This window comes from Argiope bruennichi, chromosome 6, assembly GCF_947563725.1.
Source record: "Argiope bruennichi chromosome 6, qqArgBrue1.1, whole genome shotgun sequence".
Taxonomy (NCBI): domain Eukaryota; kingdom Metazoa; phylum Arthropoda; class Arachnida; order Araneae; family Araneidae; genus Argiope; species Argiope bruennichi.
The window spans coordinates 98139123-98164146 of record NC_079156.1 but is presented as its reverse complement, the minus strand read 5'-3'; the positions used below and the strand labels follow the sequence as shown (position 1 = coordinate 98164146).

The following is a 25024-nucleotide window of genomic DNA, read 5'->3' as shown; positions in this document are numbered from 1 at the left end:
ATTGACCTATCTTCCTCATTTGAAACACAGCTATTGAAATGGTTTTAACGCTATGAATCTTGAAAACCCCCGAACGTCTTCAACAAAACTACAGAAGACGCCCAAAACATCAATGTGAAACTTCATTCCGCTTTCTTTAAGTTTAATTGATTAAATATCAGAGCCGCGTAAGTTGTTCGTGAGATGCTTTTCTAAATGGAGTTGAGGACAGACAGATTTCTAAGATTTATTAAAGAATGCCAAAGAAAATATTTTCTTAACCCTTTAAAGGGCCATTTTTTTCTAGTCATATTATATTAAAATATTTTAGGCTTGAAATTAGAATAAGAAAAGGGATTCATTTAGCTTATTAGATAAATTTAATTTGATTAATTAATTAATTTGGTTAATTAATAATGAAGTAACAAATCAAGACGCATCATTTTGTCTGAGATAAAGAACTGAAGCATCTAAATTTCTGACTTACTAAAAAAAATTGTCAGAACTTACGCCAGCCTACATAAATTCATACAAAGATTGATAAATTTGGTGGGAAGCATACTTCCCACGGCCCTAGAAAGGGTTAATATCCATCAGGGGTATTCTGTTTTATATCAACTCCTTAAAAATAGGGGCTGTTATTGCGGGGTTTTTTTTAGAGGAATAGAAATTTTTCTTATCATCGTGAGAAAAAAAAAAAAAAAACTTTTGGTGTCTTAGCATTCTGAATTCTCAGAACAAATATGCTCTTAAGAAAGCGAGAAGGTTAAACGTCCTAAATTAGTAATATTCAAGGTTTTATAACTAGGTCCAGAGACGGATTAAGACATTTGCGTACCTATGTAGTGCACATCATGTGATCCCCCCCCCTTGATAAATTACTTTCGTTCCTTTTTATTTTGTTAACTTTGTGAAAATATTTACTTATCTTTATCTTCTTACTTATCTATTTATTAAGTCAGAAAGGCATTATTCATTTGTACGCAATATTAACTAAACAGAAGCATGGTATTTATAACACTGCGATAACTAAATGAACGTAATAAAAAGATAAGAATATGATCATTTATACTCAATAAAGTATTGATAAATACTATTATTTTAATAAAGTTTGTATTTTTTACAGATTTAGTTATTTATAAACTAAACTAATAATACCTTGATAATGAATCTTTTAGAGACCCCTTTTGAGCGACCTAAGGCAGCTGTCTTATTTGCCTAGTCTGAAATCTGCCTCGGAATGGATGGGTTTCAATCGCAAAAAAGTGGTAATTTTTTATTTAAAATGTCAACGTATCAAGAATATTTCATTAGGTATAATTAATAGGATCATGGAAATTGTTAAAAATTTAGACTTCGTAATTTATGAGAGCATATTTATTAACTCAAACAACATAAAATATAATCCTATACAACATCTAATTTTTCTTATTGGCTGCGCTTGCCTTTCTTTAACTTTTAGGCCACGATTAGAGATCCTATATAGTTAATGTTGTTTAAATGAAATTTTAGAAAACCACTAATCATTTGGTCAATACAGCTGTAGACAAGGTCAAGATAAAAAAGAATATAAATTTGATTTTAATTGTTTTCATGGCTATTCGAATGAAACAGAAGTAATTTAATTCTGTTTCTGTATGCGACGCATCGAAAATTTGTCGTTCTATAGAACAATAAATCATGAAAATTGTATCAAATTACAGGGAAGAGACATGTCGTAGCTTCATAAAAAAGATAATGCCTTTCGATAATTTTAATAGATAAAATATAACCACAACAACAAAAATGGTGAGAATGGATTTTGTGAACCGAACCATTTCATTTCGCAGAGTCACATTCTGAGCATTTGTCATTGTTCCAACAATCATTCCTTATCGTTTGGCCGTTGAACGCGCAGCAATCGTTGAAACAAGATCGCGAAACCGCATTTCATTCATTAATCATTCACGCCTCATTCAGCAGTCGCCAAGAACGCCAAGCACGCACGCCAAGAGACAAACTTTCCAACATTTCACAACAATTCCCACGAAATTTTCCACTCTGCCGACAGATGTCGCTAGCTAACGAAGATAAGTTCCCATAAACTCCTCCTAGCGAGACATCGGCTTCTGATTGGTGGAGAAGCTGCGAAAGAACACGATTGTCGGCGCCAGCTCATCTATGGCTAGGCGCCTTGCGAATGCTGTGAAGGGGTGTATGAAAAGGGGGGGGGGGACGCCTCCCTTTTCATTGTGCTTCGAATCACGAGATCCCTCCCCTGTGGTTTGGCCAAAATCGTCGTTTCCAGTGTTTACAGTCGATGCATCAGCGTCGTTGCTTCTGCATAGTGATATGTCAGCATCATCTGTGACGAAGTCTTTAGACAGCTTGTAAGAGGTGAAAAAAACTCGCGTCGTCTCATAGAACAGATTCGCTGCAGTGCAGTTTACGCTCTAGATTCACGTAAGTAGACAAATCTATCTGTCTTATTTACCTCGGTTTGACTTCGGAGTCAAGAGTAAGCGTTATCGGGCCTTTTGTGTGGAATGTTAGCGTTTTGATAAAGACGCGGGGGGTGGTCATAATATCCAGGATCATGCATTCGAGTTGTTGATTTATATATTTTTGTTATAGATAATGCTTGATTTTACAAATCGTATGACATAAATGTATTTGTTTATTTATTTTTGGAATTGGCGAAGTAACAAGGGTTGCCAAACGGAGCAACAAGGATAATATTTCAGTATGTCTATATTCCTAGTAAACCTATTCGTTTTCTAGATTTATAATGAAGTCTTTATAACTGTATTAAAAGGAATTTTTGTTGTGGATATAAATATGTAAAATAATCTGCATTTTCTTATTTTGTACATTTGTTGATTAATATGGTGTGTAAATAAGTATATTTAAAATATTTTTTTGTTTTATTTGTATAGTTAAGCAATAAATAAGCGAATATGAATCTTAATGAATTCTATTAAATGTTTAAAATTGTTAATATTTCATTTAAGAGTTTTTATTTTTATTAATAGTTGCAATTAATTTCATAAAATAATAAAAGTTTTTAAAAAATGAAAAAAAAAAAACTAGTTATATTTAATAAACTTTTTACAAAAATGGAAGTTTTGTGTGCAAAATAAAAAAAATAACGATATTTATTATAAATATTCTTTTTATCAGAATTAATGAATTAAAATGGCAACACGTATAGTAATTGAAGTATATTCTCAGAAAGCAAAGCATTTTTATATATGTGCTACAAATGAGAATTTTGCGATTGGTAATTTTTATTGTTACATATTATTAATAAGTTTAACTTATAGTAGTAATAGCTTTTATCAATATTTTATTGAAACTATTCCTATATTTCTGATTATAACTTCCAATGCTTTTAATTTAATTTATCTATGTAATTTTTTAATTTATCTATATGATTATTACTGTGGATTGTTTTTATTCATTTCTATATTAAGCTTATAAATGTTATTTTCATGAAGATTATCCTTATTTGTGAATATTAATTGGCTTTTTGATTTCGAACAAATGATATAATAAATATGTAAAATATCATTAATTAATTAATTTAATGATTAGATAATTATACTGATTTATCTGTTTTAATATTTTGTATAATTACAAATTGTGGTAAAATATGAAATGAGAAATTTGTGGTAAAATATGAAAAATGATGGCATTTTTCTCTAAATCTTTTGTTTGTTTCAATAAATGACATTCTGCATATAATATTAGTTTAAATGATAAGGAGAAAAAAAATTATTTAAATTTAAGTAAATGTTTGTGTATGGAAATTTTTTGAATATGAATCTGACTTTGCAATTTTTAAACATTAAAAATAGTTTCAATTTTTTTAAAAAAATTCTTTTATTAAGTTTTTAAAAATTATTTGTTTTGGTAATAGTTTTTAAAGAACTCAATTTTCACCTAACATTATAAGTTACATCTTATCAGTATAAATAACATCTTATCATTATAAATAACAAATGCGATTAATAAAATTAAATGAGTTATTTGTGTATGCATTCAAATTTCCTAATTTTTGGAATCTTATAAGTATTATATGCTTTTTAGACGTTGCATTAATACATCATTTTGTATTAACAAATTATATTTATAAAAATAACAAATCATATTAGTAATGACTTTTGCCTTGCTGCCACAGCATCATGTAGTAGAAATAACGTTGTTAAATTAAGTTAGTATTTTTACAGGAGTAAGAAAACGTGAAAAATTTAGATGTCTTTTTTTTCTTTTATATGAAAGAACTCAACTATGATATATTTTATTTAACAAAATGCGTTCTTTAAAATGTTGAAATAAGAACTTCCTCTTGATTTAGTTAATGTTTTTTCCTCCTTTCCTTATCCTTTCCCCATGTTACTCCATTTCTTCTCTAAACGGTCGGTCCCTCAACGAGCAGACGATACTTAGACCACCGGCGGCGGGGAGCGACAGACCCAAGACAGATAACCCCTCAAGATTTAGAAGTGGCGCCTTATCCCACATATTTTACATGAATCGGCAACAAACCTGCTAACAGGAGGCAGTGCCGGACCTTTAAACCGCGCTCAGAAGTTCTTGCGCTTCTGTACGAGTTTTATTTTTAAAGCATTATAATATAAGATGAACAAAAAATAATTTTAAAATTCTCACTAAAAGTGCAATATTATTTGTGATGTGCGAAAAGCCCAAAATATATGCTAACAAAAATTTAACAATTTTATTACGTTTTTTTAAAATAATTTGGCATTTCGCCATATGGAGGGATATATTTAGTTTTATAAGTAAATAATAGCTTTGGCTTTATAAATATTTATTATCATCAAAAGTATTTATTAGCTTTAGATTTATTAAACTAATTTGTTATTATTTAGGTTCTTAATTTAAATATTTATTATAAGAATTTATTAGCTTTAAGCATAAGTTTTTAATATAAGCATTTGTTAATTTTAACCTTATGACTATATAGTAAAAATATTTATTAGTTTTATAAGTATTTATTTGCTTTATCTTTATGTATATTAGTTATTTTTTATAAATATTTATTATTAGCTAAGTATTTTCGCAAATGCTGTTGAATTACAAATTAACTTAGCGTTCGGGTTCATTTTCAGTAAACTAAGTTCATAGGTCATGTATCGTATCTAGTTGTAAACAGTATCCGCTATTATAAAATTTCTATGAAATAAATTTTTTTTAAAGGATGATTTTGAACAATCCTTTTTCATCACGATTTCAAAAGCTTATGTTAAATAAGTTATTTCAAATTTGGCATTAAAAAAGATTTGTTTTCATATGAAATTTAATACAGGGTACTTATAGTTCGTGCAAAAGCCCATGCTGAACCTAATCTAATTATACAAAATGTATTTTAGAAGAATCCTTTTGTGAAGATCCATATATATATGCAAGCATTAATATAAATAAATATTTTTTTAATTTAAATAACCTGTCCTGCTGTTATATAAAGAAGCACTTTAATTTTTGTTAAATATAAACTGTTTGTTATAATAATTATCAACAAGCAATTAAAAAAAGTGATGCTTCAAATAAAGAAGAGTTGGAAATCAGAAAATTATCAGAACGTTGCTTAGAGGAAAAAGTAACGTTAAAGAAAATCATCCTCATCGAAGTTTTTCCTCTTATAATGCTGAAAGAAAACTGATGATTTAAAAGAAACATCAGTCATTCAGTCGATGGTATCTTTGATTTAATGAACGAAAACGACGCAAATAAAACTCAATAATGATCTGCAATATAATGATTTTTGCTTTGAAAGTGAAGGAAAAAAAGTGCAAAAAATGCAAATGCAATTTTTTTAAAATAAGAAAATATAACTTAAGAAATGTTCAATTTTTTTCTTTTTAACGATTTTTTTTATACTCTACAATGATACAAAATTAAAGGACATTAGTTTTGCTCTTTTTTTTTTTGGTTCGAACAACAACAAAAAACACATAGTAAATATTAAGGATTAAAAAATTCTTTGATTTTTTTTGTTAGCATTAAACATTTAATGAAAAAAGCTGCTTTTATTTGAAGATTTTAACACCTCCAAAAAATCATAAGACATAAACTACGGCTTTTTGTCATATATATTTTATTATATATCCCGTAGAGGCATAGTGGCTTCGTTGATGTCCAATTAGCCTTTCATTTTTTTTCTCAGCCGTTATGTCCCAAGGATTTGTCACAGTGGCTTCAGACAAGACGTCCTCCTTTGTACCGAATGGCAATGTTCGAAAAAATTAATAAATAGTCATTTTCATAACCTTATTGTGTATTTGATTTGATTTAATCAATTTCTACCTGAAATTGCAATTGTCAGTAGTTCTATGTTCTATGCCTCAAAAGGATATATGCCCGAATATATATATACATATATATTTTAGAAGATTATTTATAAGTTTCAGCACAGTTGTCTTATCTAGGTCTTTAACTTTATCTATTGTTTTTAACTTTGCTTTTAATTAAGAAATTGAAAGATTAAATATCTTCTATTAATTTGAATAAATGCATAATTCGCCACCATATCTTTGACGCAATGTAGAGAAAACTATCACTTGCATAAATAAAAAACAAACAACCATACTGGATTTTATTCATTTTCTAGGAAATAATAAAATGAATTCTGAGAAACTAAATGCTAACTAAAATGCTTTAAAAAAAATTAGCTGTCTTCATTGTTAAAAGCTTTGAGGAAGAATTTGATTTACAACGCTTTGTACTTGTAAGCTAGCTACTTACGATATTACTGTGATTATTGGATTAAAAATTCAGAATCCCGTACGCTATTTTCTTCTGTTTTTATATCGATATGCTGAAGGGAAAATGAAAAGAGAATATAAAAGCCGACTAAAAAGTTAAAATAGTTCTTTTTTAATTTTTTTGTCTTATTCAGGAAATTAAATAAAATCAAATTTTTAAAAACTGCTTGAGAAATCAGATAGCTATAAAATTTGTTTTATTCTATTCTTTCATTATTTCAGAGTTCAAAATTTTGATTTAAAAAAAGTTTAATCTCAAATGGATTTATAAGATGATTTGTAATTTTTTTGATATTTTTTTTGGAAAAGAAATTAGATTTAAAACTTGAAAGGAAATGGTTTTTGTAGATATTTTCAAGCTTATGCGAATATCTGGGAGTTTATCAGAACTTATTCCTTTTTTGTAAATAATGAATGAATAATGTTGATATGTCAGCTTAAAATTATGGTTGAAAGTTCTTATATTGAAATTTAAACCATTTATCATCTGACACCATCAACTAAATCATATTAGTTGATCTTATTGGAATAAAGTCAATCTTTGGAAGAGCTTTTGAAGTTTAAATAATCTAACTATTGTTCGTTTACGGATCCTGAGACTAGCACTTTTCGCCGCTCGCACTTCGCTAAGGGGTGGTACGCAGAAAGATAAGCAGTTATTACACCTCCTAAATCCGTGAATAATCTTTCAGCCTATTGCTAAATGTAAACATATCTTCCTTTCATCTTCCCTCTCATCCCCTCTTTCTTTTGACAAAATGAAACCTTCCTAAAGCATGCGCAAAAAGGTGGGGGTGGGGGGGTTACAATCCGTGAATAAACAGTATTCTTTTGATAGAAAAGCGAAAGAAAATAAATAATTTTCAAATTGCCTTGTGATTTTTCTCATTCAGTGTGTTATGACATTTGTATAAAATCAATTGACATCCAATAAATTATAAATAGTACATAAATTAATTATTATCATTATAAATAAATAAATAACATCATAAAATTTCAATTAATTAATGTACTTCAATAATATCAATTAATTTAGCTATAACAATTTCCACTGTTGTGATCTCTAAATTATTTAGTGTTTTTCTTACTAACCAAGATATTTTTTTTATTTTAAATTTGAGATATGATTCAATAATAATAATTAAAAGGTGTATACTATTTTTTTTTTTTTATTTTTTTTTTATTCTTGACGTTTTCATAATGCAAAAATTTTTCTCAACTTCATTTTTGATAGTTATTTATTTTTTAAGGCTTCAAAGTTTTGAATAAAAATTTTTATTTAACAAATTTCCTGAAATATTTTAAATCTATGTGAATTTTTAAAAAATTAGCTTTTTTCTCTAGAATTTTAAAAATAATCCAAAAACTGCACTTTGTATGAGAATTTTTGTCATCCCAAAGATTTTCTTAATGAACCCACTTTTTATGATTCCAGTTCTGTAAGAAACGCTTTATTGGGATTCCAAAATTATAGATTGAAACAATTATATAACAAATGTAGTTAAATTTTCTAGTCAAATTGATTTTCAAATTACCCCTCCCACCCCAACTGTTGTAAAATCTGGTACAATCAAAAAATTCAGTTACTCCAAAGTTTTCTAAATGCACCCACTTTGAATCTTAATCACAGTTTAAAAAGAACTCTGAATTAGGTTAATAAAACCATGACTCTGATTAAAAATACTATCAATCATTAAAATAAAGGAGCTGAAACTGAATAATTATAAATTTTTCAGTAGAAAAATAAACGATTGCCTATTTGTTGCATATCGTTTTAAGAACTTTGAAAACAATTTCTATTTCAAAATTCTTTTTTTCTTTTTTTAAAAAAGTTTTCATGTAAAATAATTGTATTAAATTTGAACTAACTTTGTACGAGAGTTTGGCAACGATTTATTGCCAAACGATTTAGAAAATATTCCCGATGAACATTACTTCACTAACATCTGCCTTTTTGCCAGCAGCAACGACTGCCGGTTGCAGAATTCCATATTTATTCATATTTTTAGCCTGTGGAAATGAAACCTTAGTTTGTTCTGCACATCTTATACATGTTTTGAACTGGAACTTGTTGCTCAACAATTTATTACATAGCTTTGAAAATTTAGATGATGGCATTCAAAAAGCATCGAAGATTAACATTTCCTAACTAGCTAAAGAAATTTTTATTCACAGCATGACTTAAAAAATTCAACATTTATTGCCAAAACCATATCTTTCTAAAAATGCTAAAACATTCTAACTATTTATAGTAAGTGTAGAACAATGTTAAATATCGAGGGAAATTTAGAATGATTAAAGTTTTTGCTTCTGTTTTTAGCAATGTCACATTCATTAGATAGCATTTCGTATTTTTTAACATATTTTGTACTTTTTTTTGCTGACTTTAATTAATTAGCAAAATAGTTATTACAAACAGAAATGAGAGGCAATTTCCATTTTGTGGATTTCGGGTTCACTGCTGAACTGGTCTGTATTTTTATGTAAAATTATATTATTTCTAGAGCCTTCTTCTTTTCTTTTAATACAATAATAAATATTCAAAAGATGAAGAATAAGAATCTATTTTGTTAAATTTTGCAGAAACGACAATATTTTAAAATGGGCATTTTTTAGTTTGTTCCAATTTCACAATTGTGTCCAATTTATCTTAACGAGCTTAATTAACGAATTCTACAAAGAATTTTAAAATCCGAAACGTTGAAATTTAAATTTCAAAAATCGGAACAACTTATTCAACCTATTTCAACTTAATTTAATATAATATTGAATGTTTCAACAAACTATGTAAGCCATTATATCCTCATAGGATGACGGATTAAAAAAGTACATCTTTGTAATATACATTTTCTATCTTTTTTTCCTCTCACTTTAGATATCCAAACAATTTTATTCAATTTTTACATCCTTTTAAATATGAAGAATATTTAAACATCAAAATCGTCGTTTAATTAAAAAAATAAAAGATGACGATTTTTTTTATCGTTTTATTTTGAAAGTTATTTTTTAGAATACCAAAAATGTTTTATTTCTATCATTACTTTTATTAGAAACGAAACTTAAAGTTTGAATACCACTTAGATTCTTAAGCTATGCGGTAAATTAAAATTTTAAGTGTGTTTTTGTATAAAACTATTCTTATTAGTTGATAAATCTAATAACTGCAAAGATAATTTCACTAAATGTTATATTGATGTTGTACGCTTATAATTGACTGATTCTTAAATATTTGTTTTTAATGATCTGCTTTTGTGAACACACACACGTTGTATCGCAAATCAGTGACATAACTTTTCTAAGAATAAAATAAATTAAAATGTATATTTAAACAAATTTTGAATAAGGATGGCAATATAAGTTCTGAAATTCATCTATACTTGGTCATTGCCAACATAATGATAATAATAAGGAATTTTCTGTTATGGTTTTCTAATTTTTGATGAAAAAGAAAATCCATTTCAAATTATGCAATTTAACTAAATAAGTTTGCGTTATACATTTCATTACTATTTAATATTTATTTGGATTTCGTAAAAAGACTGAAAAAGCATTTTGTTTTGTTTGGATTTTTCTGGTACAAGAACCATTGTGTTGATTATGATGCACCAATAATCATACTGATAAAATTATGTTAATGTAAAATAGCCAGTAAAAGGAAATATAAAAATATATTCCAAAATGTTAACAAGATTTAAATGAGCGGATAAAACGTTATGGACTTAAAGAGAAACGTAAAAGTTGAACACGAGGTGTTTTGTTCTCTATTAGCACAAAATACCGAATAATATTGTTACAATATCTTCATGATATTTACCGACATTCAGAATGTTGAACAATATCTTGTAAATAGCGTATAATATCGTGTGCTAATGGAAAAGGAAAGAAGATAATGGAATGTAAAGTTTTTGAACTCTGAACTTTGAAATTTGGATATACATTGGACAGACATTTGACAGTAACATTATGAGCGCAAAGGTATTTGCCCACCCTGCAACAAGGTTAAGGTAAATTAGAAACTGGCTTAGTATATTAAGAAACTGAAACGTTCTGTTAAATTATTAAATGAAAAATAATTAAATAATTGCAAGAACTCTAGTTTTAACTATTTTACTGATTTAGTATATTTCGGTTTTTATTTATTGTCTATTTAAAAGAGAACAATTTTTAATCTCAATCGCTGATTTCGATTAAAAGTCGATTTAATTTTTGTAGATCTAAAAAAGAGACTTCAAGACAAACATAATTTTTAAAAATAACATATTGGCTATTGAAATCCCCCCTATTAAATCTCTACAATTTCCTTTACTTAATGGAGATATTCTTGAAAGTATGTTTTACAGTTGTAAGATGCTAATAAGTATAATGAGCTTAGTAATTCAAATAATTCTTTTGCTTCCTAATAAAAATATTTATAAAGAATTTTAAGTAATGTGCTTTATTTTAAGACTACTTGAATTCTGAAAAATCGATAACTAAAAATTTTGAATTAGAAACTTAAGAAACTCGTATATTTACATAAAATACGAGAAAAAGACTTTCCTATCAGATTCTTTTGTAAATTTACAAATACTTTCTTTTTAAAAAATTAGTATAAAATTAAGAAAGCCCATTTTGTAATTCTACTTCTCTTACATTATGTCTGTAAATTTGGTACATATATCTAGATTTCTATAAATATAAATAAAATAAAAGATGAAAACTATTATTGTTTTATTTTTCATATATTTTTGGAAGTATTGTTTGTAATAGTAATAATTAAATCCTATGTATTTGAAATTAATGCTTTCATACACAACTGTTTCGTACAAAAAAAAAAAAATTCGTATGCAAAAAAATTTACACACACACACACACACACACACACACACACACAATTTTTTTTACGTATTGGTTTTGAATTATAAATTTTTATTGTAATGATATGCTAATTTTTATTTCTGAGCACCCCCTATTTCTTTAAATTGTCGCTTGAAAAAGCATAACTATAATTATGAATTTGACAGGCAGACATTTAAACTGTGTGAAGAATTTCAGATCTCTTCTTTTAAGCTTCAAACTCTCTAATTTGCGTCAAAAATAACAAAAATATTCAAAATATTCAAAAATTTTGAAGAGTCGAGTTCTTAAATATAAATTGAGTATTTTTATATTCAGTCGGTATACTAAATTTGTTCTTAAACTTCAGAACATTAGAGAATTAATCAACTTATCAGTTCATTAAATTGCATTAACATTAATTTAAAAAAAACGACGGGAAATTCTCCCTACGACTTTCTTATAAATTCCCACAATATGGCGCTTCTTTGTGAAGTTTCGTAGCATTAAAAAAAAAAATAAGTGAAATATGGATTTTGCGCTTTTTACTGTTGATTGATTGCGTCCAAAATTTGGTATAATGATTTTACCAAAATTGGTACAATAATTTTAATGACAAAACCAAAATCCGAATTCCATTTATATAGTTTAATGCATTTTTTAATTATCGCATTCACGCATTCATAAACAGATGAACCTAAAGGCAGTCAACATGTTGATAAATTTGGTACGAAATATGAAATTGATGAACAATTCTAACAAATATCAAATTTAATCTGTCTAACTTATTCTGTTTTTGTGTTATCTAATTTATGTATAAATTTATAATTGCACTTTTTTTTTTTTTTTACTCACGAATGTCTAAAACTTGGAGAAATATTAATAATTCATTATTACCAATACAAATGGCATCTTAGCTCAGTTTTGTAGTTAATACTAGAATTTTTTCATCTTCTTTTGGATCACACTAAAATGCTATTTTCTACGATATTCATCAGAATATACTAAATTATCGTAAACTACAAAGTATTGAACTATTTTTAAATTATTTCAATGACTCCATTTCAAATATCATTTGCATCAAACAAGACATTATAATGTTTTGTCCATTGTCGTTGCAAAGACATATTATGCTGATTTCAAACGACTTTGATTCCGATTCAGATAGAGATTAGCTTTGTGAGTTCCGCCAACTGATTTCTTAAAATGCAATGAAATTGTAGGAAATGATCATCGAATGTGCATTATCTTGTTACTATTGTATAAAAGATGTTTTCAAATATAAAATTTGACTTTGTATTCCTTTGCGGTACATTTGAGACTCGTTTAATAAAGTTTGTGCATTTTTATGAATTGGAAATGGGGAGATGAAGAAGAATTTAAAATGGCCTAATATTTTTGAAAGTCCTCCCCCCTCTTTTTTTAAATATGCAAAATGAAAATAAAGGTCTGGAAAATTAATTTTTCCCATTATGAAAAAGAAACTGAATTAAGATAAGAAGTATATTAATATTTTGGGCGTTTAATATTACATTTTAACTTTTTTACAATTAGTAATTTACTTTTTCTTACTACATATAATGCCCCCCCCCTAAAATAAAAGGTTGTCGAAATATATGAATATCGTTGCAAACAGATGTTTGCATTCCATTTTTTTTTTCCCTTTGAAAATATGATTTAATGCTAATAGCAATGAATTGAACCCTTACTATTGCTAATTAAGAATTAAGAAGAGTATTTTACATAAGATATTAAAATATATCAAACCGTTTTTCAAAAAGGCAGAAGAAAGACGCATATTTTTCGATTTTTACAGACTTACTTAATCTTACTTTCCCTGCTTGGATTGTACCAAGTTTTGCTTACGACTTTCATTCACCAGACTTACAGCGCCATCTTTCGGAATATGGTGAAAGATTTTAAAATTTCAATCGGTTATTCGTTGGATGAATTATTTTTCTTATAATACAATGGCAAACTTTTATAAATTTTTGTAAGGTATGGATCACATTCTTGATACGGAACGCTTCAAAAAGTGGGATGAAATATTTATTATTTAGGCAAAAATATTATAAATTTAAAGCTTAAAATGTTATTTTTCATATATATATATATATATTTATTTTAATCGAAATTCTCCATGTTTTTTAAAAACATTTTCTACTCTTTTTATTTTTTTTAAATATTATTTTTTACAAAATTAATTATATTTAAACTGGTGTATTTTTTTATTCGAGCCGATTCAATTGTTGATAATATAATGGTGAGTAAGAAACTTGCAGAAATGTAATCGATATTTTCAAAATCGGGGTTATTATCTTGGTTTATTTCTAAATAAACAAGACGATCTACTGCTGTGATCAACATATCTAATAAACTATGACTAGTTTCCTTTTTTTACATCATAAATTCTGAAAATCGGCACTATAAAGAACAAATTATTCTGACTTTATTCTATTATTCCATATTTCTGTTTAGCTTCTATCAAATTTTCATCGTTGCCATTAAAAAAAACATAAAAATCATAAAAAGATAATAAATATGTTTAAATAATGTTTGAACATTGTTAAGCTTCCATAATATTCTAACATTATTAAATAATTCCAAGCATTTAAATTCATTAGTTTTATCTATTTTTTTAGAAAATAAAATTAGATATTACAATACTCATTTCGAAAGAAATGAATGCAGTTTATTTTCTTTAGAATGTTCTTCAGGAAGTGCGACATTTGAATTTTGGGATATATCTTGGATATTAATATATACTGTTTAAAAATTTATAAATTAATCGATTCAAATAGTCGAGATGGCGCAATTAGAATCAGTTGCTCTAATATGTAAGAAACAATGGTAATATTCTATTCATATCTGAGATATCAACATACTGTCTAAAAATTTATAAATTAATAGTTTCAAATAGTCGATATGCGCCATTAGAATCAGTTGCTCTAATATGTTAGAAATAATGGTAATATTCTATTCATATCTTGGATATCAACATACTGTTTAAAAATTTGTAAATTAATAGTTTCAAATAGTCGAGATGCGCTATTAGAATCAGTTGCTCTAATATATAAGAAACAATGGTAATATTCTATTCATATCTTGGATATCAACATACTGTTTAAAAATTTGTAAATTAATAGTTTCAAATAGTCGAGATGGCGCAATTAGAATCAGTGGCTCTAATATGTTAGAAACAATGGTAATATTCTATTCATATCTTGGATATCAACATACTGTTTAAAAATTTGTAAATTAATAGTTTCAAATAGTCGAGATGCGCCATTAGAATCAGTTGCTCTAATATATAAGAAACAATGGTAATATTCTATTCATATCTTGGATATCAACATACTGTTTAAAAATTTATAAATTAATAGTTTCAAATAGTCGAGATGGCGCATTTAGCATCAGTGCTCAATTATTTAAGAAACAATAATAATATACTATTCATTTATATTTAATTATCCATTAGCATTATTATTTTATTATTCAAATAACTAAATATTGTAAAAGATTAAGCATATCTGTTGGGTTGACTGTCTTAGTTATTCTTTTAAAAGCAAGACTATACTACGAACATACTGAAAAAGGATGCATAGGTTTATTTTGAGACTAGATCTTATTTGTGAAAATCTTATATTTGGCATTTTTAGTTCAACACAGAATTCTGACTTTTTCTATGTTCCCCTTTTGAAATGGAAGGGCTGAGAGGAATGACGATTTTTTCTGAAAATTTTTCTGTGAATTCCGAAGTGGAAAATAAATAAATATATGAAACAAAAATTAATAACTAAAATTGAATTCAATAAAAATATTATAACAGAAAATTTATTGAGTCCTTCAAACTATAAGAATTCTTAAATTTTTTTGTTTAACATCATTAAAAAATCTGTTAAGGAAAAGAATATGAGGAAACTTGACAACTCGGTGGCGATGCGAGGTGTGAGCAAAGATGTAAATGCCTCGTACGCCACTGGTAGGAGAACTCACAGAGGTATTATTTTTATTTTGTTTTCAACGCCAGAAGTCGAAGACATAAATGACAAAAGGTGGCAGAAAATAAATACTAAATACCAGACGCTACAAACCTTACTGCGTCACAGTTGCAATTCTATTATTTTTCTTGTAGCGATCGCAGCTCCTTTTGGGATCGAGATCCACAATTAAAAGAAGTCCTTTGGCTAGATTTTTTTATTGTATTTCATCTCAATATGCCTATTCTCTTTACTTATTGAATAAATTTCATGCAGGTATCCACTATTTGTAGCCGATGACTCTGGATTCTCCTTTCATGACCCCTGGGATGGCTTTTCATCCTCCAATGTATCATTACAACCTGCCACCCACCGACTACCCGTCGGCCCCTTTGATGGACTATCGGACAAATTCTTTTTTGACGCCACCTTCTTACCCCTTTTATGGCTCCTTGCTGTACCAGCACTGTCTGCCGAAGGAGTATGCTACAGGAGGGTACTGTCTACCCACGGAAGTAGAGGAAGACGACGGGGTGACAGATGACCCGGAGGTCAGCTTGGAGTCGAAGGACCTATGGACGAGGTTCCATGCTCTGGGAACAGAGATGGTCATCACTAAGTCGGGGAGGTAAGCTGGTCTGCTTGCTTGCGATAAGAGATAGTGCTTGTTGTTTGGGGAAGATCCGTTTTAGGATTTCTTGCTTCAAAAAGGTTTAGTTAAATTTATTTGGGAAAGCTGTGTTATTTTGATATGCTCTCGATTCTAAGAGGTTGGAGGATCATGTATAGAAATTTGGAATAACGAGTAACAATTCACATCCTGTCGGATACTAAGAAATAATAGAGTTGTCGTAATGGAATTCTGACTGAGATTAGAAATCACATCAATTTCGAGATTAAAGAAGTAAATGCTTTAAGAATTTGTCGCAAAGTTGTTTACAAGCTTTTACATGTGTCTTACTCAAAAAAAAAAAAAAAAAAAAAAAAACTGATATTTTTTTTCTTACTTCGAAATTAATAGAAAAAGTTTGTTTTTAAATGTGAGTAAAGTTCGTTTATTAATATGTTAACCGTGGAGTAAAGTTTTAAAAATGTTTGGTGGAAAGTTAAAATCAGGCATAAAATAAAGGATTTTGGTTTTCGTTGAATTGAAAGGAGGTAAAAAAACAAGAAAGAAAAAAAAAGTTTTTTAATTAATTTTAAAAATAAATGTTGTGATAGCGATTAAGACAGTATTCATAAAAATATTAAGTTTGTGAACTGCATTTTATATAACCAGAATACATTTTAAGTTTTTAAATAATCGTTTGCGTTCTGGTAGGAAAAAAATATTGTAAGTGTTGCCAAACCCAACAGCTAAATAACGCGTTTTGTGGGAGCCGTGTAGGATAATTATTTGTATAGACCTTTCTATACGCTTAAATACAATGAAGAAACATACAAAGCGTTAAAAAGGTTGTTTACATCCGATAAATATCGCATTTTATCAGCCATTTCGGTAAGATTAATTGCAAAATTTGTATCTGGAAATTAATCTTACGAAATATTCTTATTCTGTCAATAAATTGTAAGCAAATCAAATAAAAATCAAACCTAAAGTCAGTTTATAAAAGGAAAACTAAATTAGTTCTGGGCATATTAAAACTATTAACAAAAACATTAGGCCTTCATTATTAAAAAATGGAATGGGAACAAAATTTTTATTTCTTCCTTTTATTTTATTGCTGTTTTATATTTTTAAAGTGAATTGTATTTGCTTTTTCATTCAAAACACAGTTCAATTGTTAGAATGAATTTCTAGTAAGTCTATTATTCATTATTTATCAAATAAAGTTAAAAATTCAAAAACCTAATTGAATGAATTTAATTTAAACATGAACATTATTTGATAAACTTTAAACACATTGAAAGTTGTAAATTTATTTATTTTATAAATAAGTTAAAAGCACTCAATTAATCTTATTAAGAAAATTGATTTTATTTGACAAATGTTAACCTTATTTGATAAGCCATTTCTAAATAACTTATTTAAAAGAGAGCATATAAAATACTCTTATCCTAAGAGGCGATTAATTATCGTTATCTATTTCATCTTCTAATTATTGATAAGTTTACTCCTAATAACTCTCAAATAAGTCCAGTGCCGCGGAAAAAGGAAATGGTTCTAGTGGCATTATATTATTATTATTTATTTTCTTTTCTTCGGTTGATCGCTTTGGTCCTTTGTCGTCACTGGTTTGGTCTTTTCAGAATTGAAATTTTTTTATTTTTAGATGCGCGTAAGAATTTTGCATGAATTAAGAAAAAATGGCGTAAGAATCTTGCCATTTGGCATAGACGAATCCTTTTTAAATAATGAAAAATGTAGTAAACACTTTGAACAAATCTTGACCATCTGCTTCAATAAATGTCTTTTATTAAAGCTTCTCTAATTTTTGTTGACAGGCGCATGTTTCCTGCCTTCAAAGTTCGCGTCAGTGGCTTAGACAAAAAGGCTAAATACATCCTTCTTATGGATATTGTGGCTACAGACGATTGTCGTTATAAATTTCACAATAACAGATGGGTGGTGGCTGGCAAGGCAGACCCAGAAATGCCCAAGAGGATGTATATACATCCTGATTCCCCTTCCACTGGTGAACAGTGGATGCAGAAAGTAGTCTCCTTTCACAAGCTCAAGATCACAAATAACATATCCAACAAACACAGCCATGTAAGTATTATTTCTTTTATACGTGTGATTTCTATTATATTCATTTTAATTTATAAAGAGATTCTAATAGTCGAAAAATAAAGGAACTGATGAGCTTCGATTAATGAAACCACTAATATGTGGTCGTGTCTCAAGGGATCTGATGTAAAGAGTGTCCAAAAATCAACGAAATATTTTAATTTGCCACTATTCATGCAGTAAAGTATTGGAAACCCTATTAAAAAAAAAAAACATTTGACAGCTGATTGTTTAGGGTTAGTAAAAATGGAGCGTTACACCATAGAATAACTTGCATTCATTGTTGAACAATATTTCAAAAATAATGAAAGCCTGGCGGCTATAGTTCAAAAATTTGAGAATTGACCTCCTAGATCGTGTGATTTAACACCATTGGGTATCTTTTCATGGGGTTATTTGAAGTCAAAAGTCTGTGCCAACAAGCACACAAACACGCGTTCATTCAAAGAGGAAATTCAACGCTGCATCAACGAAATTCAGCCACATTTATGTAAAACCGTCATGGAAAATTTCAACTAAATGCGTATGTGCTAGCAAAGCCGTAGAGGGCATTTACCCTATGTGTTATTCCATACATAATTTTATCCTATGCATTTTACGATTCAATAAAAATATAACAATTTAAGGGAAAAAACCCCGTATTTTTTTATTTAATTCAAATTTTGCGCTAACAGGTTGTTCTATTGTGTAACGCTTCATTTTTACTTTCTGAATTATCAGCTGTCAGGTGGTTTTTTAATAGGTTTGCCAACCCTTTACTGCACGAATGGTGACGAATTCAAATCTTGTGTTAATTTTGGGACAACCTTTATTTGTTTAGATTGGTATATGTTATCCTATAGGAGCACAATCCATGCCAAATGGCTTGCAATAGATAAATTTACAGGAATGTACTTATGAGGACATTTATTTATCATTTTCTAATGAGCACTTTGTCCAATTATGCCAGTAGAATGGTTGCTTATGGCCAACACTATTAGAGCTTCGGCGGTCGCCTCTGGAGAGATAAGAATGACTTATGAATTTGTTCTTTGTATCAGTGTCAAATTTCTGTATTCTAGTGTTTAATCAAATTAAATTGTATTAATAGCATTTTAATGAAATGGGCTTTGTTATCTCAAGATAACGTTAAGTCAAATTATAAAGATATACTCAAGTGCATTGTTATCTATTATGAAAAATTTTGAACGTGCGAATCACATGCTATATAGTTTGACGATTGAAATCGCCAAATTGGCGAAATTTTTTATTGGCGCTTTTTGGTCGTCGTTACAACCGACAAGTAACGATTCCTAGTAAATTATTTACTATCAATATTTTGTATTTGTATGATATTTTTTATTTAATTGTTACTATTGTTAAAAATTGGATTTTATTTTCAGACTATTTTAAATTCCATGCACAAATACCAACCGAGATTTCATGTTGTCCGAGCAGATGACATCTCGAAGCTACCTTATAAAAAGTTCCGGACTTTCACTTTTGAAGAAACTCATTTCATTGCAGTTACAGCTTATCAAAATCAAAAGGTAAAAATGGATTTTTCCCTTTTAAATTAATTTCTTTATTAATAGAGACTTATAATTTTGTAGAAAAACTCAGAGTTTTGGGATTTTTAACAACAAAATTAATCTAATTTATATATGCTTTTGATCAATTTTTATTAATATTTTTCAAAAAAAAAATATTTGAATTTAAATTTAAAACTTAATGCACATTCCAACCTTTCTGAAGCTAACCCTGAACATAAGAAAAAGAAGGTTTATCGTTGTATTTATTTAGTATAACAATCTGAAGAGGTTTATGAATTTTTGAAATGAGAAGAGATCCTTATTTCGTTTTCACCTCCAATTCAAAACAAGAAAAATTTCTTTTTTAACAGAAAATACGAAAAGTACTGCATATGAATAGACAAAAAATAAGAACCTCGGCTATTTCGTTTAGATAAAAAATAATTTATCTCATATACAAGGAGTTTTATTTTCTTCAGAATAAAATGAAATAATAAATTGCCAATAATGAAATTTAGAACAATTTATTAGCTATTAAATTTTACTACACATCTTTCAGATTCAGCTTTGAATATATATATATATATATATATATATATATATATATATATATATATATATATATATATATTACATAAATATTAAGATTAAGAAATAATATGAAACTTTTGCTGTGTTTTTGTACATATATCTAAAAAAAATGTATTTTTTTTTACAGCTAATTAGTTTTGTTCAGAATTAGCTTTAAAATTAATTCTGAACAAAATTTTGGATTTTATGTTCAACAAAATTAATAGATGGAATTTTTATTTTAGATTACAAAATTAAAGATTGACAACAATCCATTTGCAAAAGGTTTCAGAGAATCCGGAGGATCCAAACGGCTAAAAAGGTAACTTGACTTCATTCTTTTCGTCAAGAAAATGTATCTATATACTTGATATTAAAAACATGTTTTAGATATAATTTAAAATTTTTTATTAAATTATTTAATAAAAAATAGTATAAAAAAACTATTTCTATAATGATATCAATATAATTCATAAATACCGATTTATTTCATTTTGAATTTTTAAAAAATTTTTAAGTCTATCAACTGAAGGATTTCATTGTTTAATAAAATTTTATAGACCACACTTTATTAAAATTTTGAAGTAATGGATTTAAAATCTCGTTGACCTAGAAGATTTTATTTTGAAAAACAAACAGATGAAGAGGCAAAAAACAAACTGACAGACCAACCGACAAATAAGCAAGCAAACGACTGAAATTTGAGTATTTTTCTAGAATCGGATAAGTTTTGTTAAAGAAAGATCTGCAAAACCATGCAGTTTTCATCAAATACGAATTGTCTCAACAAATTTTAAATAGAATTTCATTTTTTATCTGTATTTAAGGAAAAAAATCAATCCTTAATAACTACCTTAATACAGCCATTTTAAGGTAATCACTTGTTTATTGGACATTTACGTATGAAATTCTTTTAGTCTTTAAAAGTGGTAATATTTTACTTTGAAGTGCCCGATACTTTTATATATCTTAAGAATCTTTCTCCAATTATTAGTCAATGTAATGGTCATTCATTTCTTGATTCAACCAAGGACATTAATGCTTTATTTTTACTCAGAATAGTTTCTAATGGATTATGTAAAACATTGACTAAAATAAAAAATCATGAGTGAATTTTGCTATAATTGAATTAGACGTAGATATTTGTTTGGAAAACAACTGTCATATTGTTGCTTTTGGAATAACCATTTAAAACTGTCCATAAGAATGAATAGTTTATAATGCAAAACTGAACTTAACTTCCCAAATTACTCTACAGACTACTTATGATACATTAATTTATTTCGGAATTCTGCAGCATTTATATTTTTATATGAAAAAGCGCATTATTGAACTAATAGATTTTGAAAGAATCATGTAAATTATGATCCTTTCATGAGAAACAGAATGTAGAATTGGCGCAATATGTGTTAATAGCCCATATCTATTCTCATTTGCACGGATCCCGCAAAACACTGATTGACTTTCATTTTTGTAGGAAATCAGTAGACGAATTTTTCTTCGAGTCAGACGAGGACAAACCTGCCGAAGACAAGACCACTTCACAGAGCGAGAAAGACAGTTCGGAAACCCCCACGGACCGACTGGAAGCACCACCTGCTGCGTTGGAAAAGGTCAGCAAACACTCCGAAGAAACAAAAGAAAGAGATTCGGTGCACTCCCCTCTCGTTTACGAAGCAGAAAGACTCGCGGCTCTCAGGTGCAACAGTAGCTTTTTAGAGCGATGTCTCGGCGATCAACAAGTGCGCGACAGTCAAGAACTGAAACGTTCGAACTTTGATCCTTTTCAAAATGCTTATGCGGCGGCATGCTATAGAGGACAATATGACTATCTGAGAATGCTCGAACAAGAATCCCTAAAATCTTCTGTGGAAATACCGTATTCCATGCCGCCAACAATACACAGTCCAGAACTAAGCAGCTCTCCCATGTTTATTAGCAGCGCAAGAATGCCAATTAAGCCTAGTCCTGTGATTGGAATGCCGCCAACTACATATCCTTTTCTGAATTCTCCACCAGATACATCTGCCTTAATACACACGGAAGAATACAGACGTGCTCTGCTAACTTCAACATTAGCGCAGCATAGGTATTTCCCCTATTTTTGTCGATGATTTTAGCAAATGTATTTGTTAGAAAGAAATACATCGTCCAATTCTGTACCGCTGATACCGGAAAAATGCAGGATCTTTCAGAGGAATATGGTCATACTGTTCAACCAAATTGCTTCATGTCCTTTTACACTAGATACATCTGCTTTAATACACACAGAGGAACATAAATTTGTCTGTTGTCCTCAACATAAATGCAGCATCTGTTGGTGATCTTAGCGAGTGGATTTGTTAAAGAGGAATTCGAAATCCAATTCTGTACCACTGATACAGGGAAAATGCAGGATCTCCTAGAGAAGTATGGCCATTTAATATAGGATTACTTCTCCAGCATTAGTTGCCCCCTCCCTCCTGTAAAATATGTGAATAAAATTCAAATATATTGATTCTAATATTTTTATATCGATTTCTTAAATTAAAGTTATTACTAATTTAATAACTTCAATTTAATAAAATAATTGGAATCTGAAGTTTATTTCATATCGGCAATGAATTAGAAGGCTCAATACTGACAAACAAATTGCTATTTATGAAAAAAAAAAAAAAAAAAAAGCTTTTTAGCATTAAAAGTATGACATATGCTTATTTCTCCATTTATTAAAATCGCTGATGATTTCATATGTACTTGTAAACACTATTTTAAAGCGATTCTCCCCGTCCTCATTCAATTAGTGAGGTTGTATACAATAATTAAGGCATTATACGTAAATATGTTAAGTAAATGGTGCGTGAGAAAAAGAATTTTGTATCCCTTTCGCGTCATAACGGATTTACATAATATCATAATCTCATGACAAACGGGATTGTGCATGTTAACATGTACTAAGAATAAGATGTGAAGTAACATTTTTTCCTGCCGCACAATGAAATCCAAAATTGTCATATGAGCATTGCACTTTATTACATGAATATGAATCGATTAGAATGAGAAATAGGGCTGTTAAAAATCGATTCTATTTCTTACAACTATTTAAAAACAACTAATTAATGAAATGATGGCATTTTTTATTTTGGAAATTATGAACTCAAAAACCACGAGATTCTGATTTATATACATTAGAATAAAACTGTCGAACGTCTTAAAAAATAAATTATATTTAAAAAGTAAAAACAATTCTGATTAAGAAATTTAAATCCGTCTTGCATTCTAATTTTTAATTATTAATTAAATACACATTTGAAACAATTTTCGGAATTTCATATAAAAATTATTTTTTAGAAAAACGTTTTATGTATTTGATAGAATTTTAATTTTAAAATACAAGAAATTCTAATGTATTTTTTTTCGAAAGCTTGTCGTAATGTTAATTGGTTATGTAAATTTATTTTTTTATGTATAATAGAAATCCTTATAGTAAATTTTAAAATATTTTCTAAATAAAGCAATAAACCAGGAACATTTCAAAGACATCGAAACTCGGAAACATCATTTAAAGAGAAAGGCATTCTTCTTAATTTATTAATTAAACATTTTATTTACCAAAAATATTTTAATCTTATTTTATTTGTATATAAATATACATTCAGGAAATAAAATATTAAAGCGAAAATTTCATATTTTGATAATCTTTTAAATAAATTTAAAAATTTCCTATGCCTCATACTTTAAGTCTGACCAATCATTGTTTTCACATGTCAGTTGGATAATGTTTATTATAAATCATACAACAGCAAACATTTTCACAATGATTTTAAGAAATTATAACAACCGTACAACTATTTCTCGGATTTCGAAGCACTAAAAAGAATCCTTAAACTCGCTTATGTATAATAAAGCATCTCATTACTTTTCGAAGAGCAAAGGGTTAAAAACCATAGTGAAATTTTTCTTTTTTTAAGGAAGTAGATATTTACAAGACATCAATATTTCAATTTAACACGTTTGCACACAGTTAACGTATTTGTTCGATTCATCCCTTTGAATAATAGATTATCTTGTTTCATTGCACAAGACAATTTAATTGTTGACCATACCATGTCAATGCATGATGTGCCATCAGTGGAATCGTATTTTGAGACCTTATCACTAGACCATTTCAGTTATGACCAATATACGACCGATTCTCATGCTACATTCTCCACCTTGAGTTCAAAACAAATTCAGGGCAAATTCTTGCTCTTAAAAGTTGGAACTAAAAATTATTTTGCTAAAACTTTTTCGCACATAAATGATTTGTGAAAGCAATTTCTCCAACTTATGAAATTGTAACTCACATTAAGCATTTCAAGTAGAAAATGTTTTCAAAAGGAACATAAAAAATGGAATTTCTATAATGCCATGATTGTTTTTCATATATCTAAGTATATATTATGTTTAATTATATTTGATTTCTTATGTATTTGCATATACAACTTGAAGTTATGCCTCCAAAGAGATATTTTCGTTCTTAAAAAAAATGTAGAAACTTTTATATATTTGCATCATACGATTCTGTAAATTTCATTATTGTAAATAAAAGAATACAGTTACAGGCGTAACATGTTTATGCTTATTTTAATTACACTTTCAAAACTCATTTATTACCTATTTACAAATAACAAGTAATGATATAAATTTAGGGCT

The 25024-nt window shown here is 28.1% G+C and overlaps 1 protein-coding gene across 1 annotated transcript; it reads left to right on the top strand.

Annotated features, from left to right (window-relative positions):
- The first annotated feature begins 2213 nt into the window (after positions 1-2213).
- LOC129972836 (T-box transcription factor TBX3-like) lies at positions 2214-24836 on the top strand. Its single transcript, XM_056087127.1, has 6 exons — positions 2214-2421; positions 15815-16166; positions 17984-18251; positions 19652-19798; positions 20596-20672; positions 21828-24836. Exons 2-6 carry the CDS (start codon positions 15835-15837, stop codon positions 22462-22464), a joined length of 1461 nt encoding a protein of 486 aa, XP_055943102.1. The 5' UTR covers positions 2214-2421; positions 15815-15834; the 3' UTR covers positions 22465-24836.
- Positions 24837-25024: the final 188 nt, after the last annotated feature.

Bases quoted from the DNA above. Each gene is read 5' to 3' on its own strand.
- LOC129972836 (XM_056087127.1), top strand. From the start codon at position 15,835: ATGACTCTGGATTCTCCTTTCATGACCCCTGGGATGGCTTTTCATCCT. The intron at 16,167-17,983 runs GTAAGCTGGTCT...TTTTGTTGACAG, and splicing joins GTCATCACTAAGTCGGGGAG to GCGCATGTTTCCTGCCTTCA. The intron at 20,673-21,827 runs GTAACTTGACTT...TCATTTTTGTAG, and splicing joins GGATCCAAACGGCTAAAAAG to GAAATCAGTAGACGAATTTT.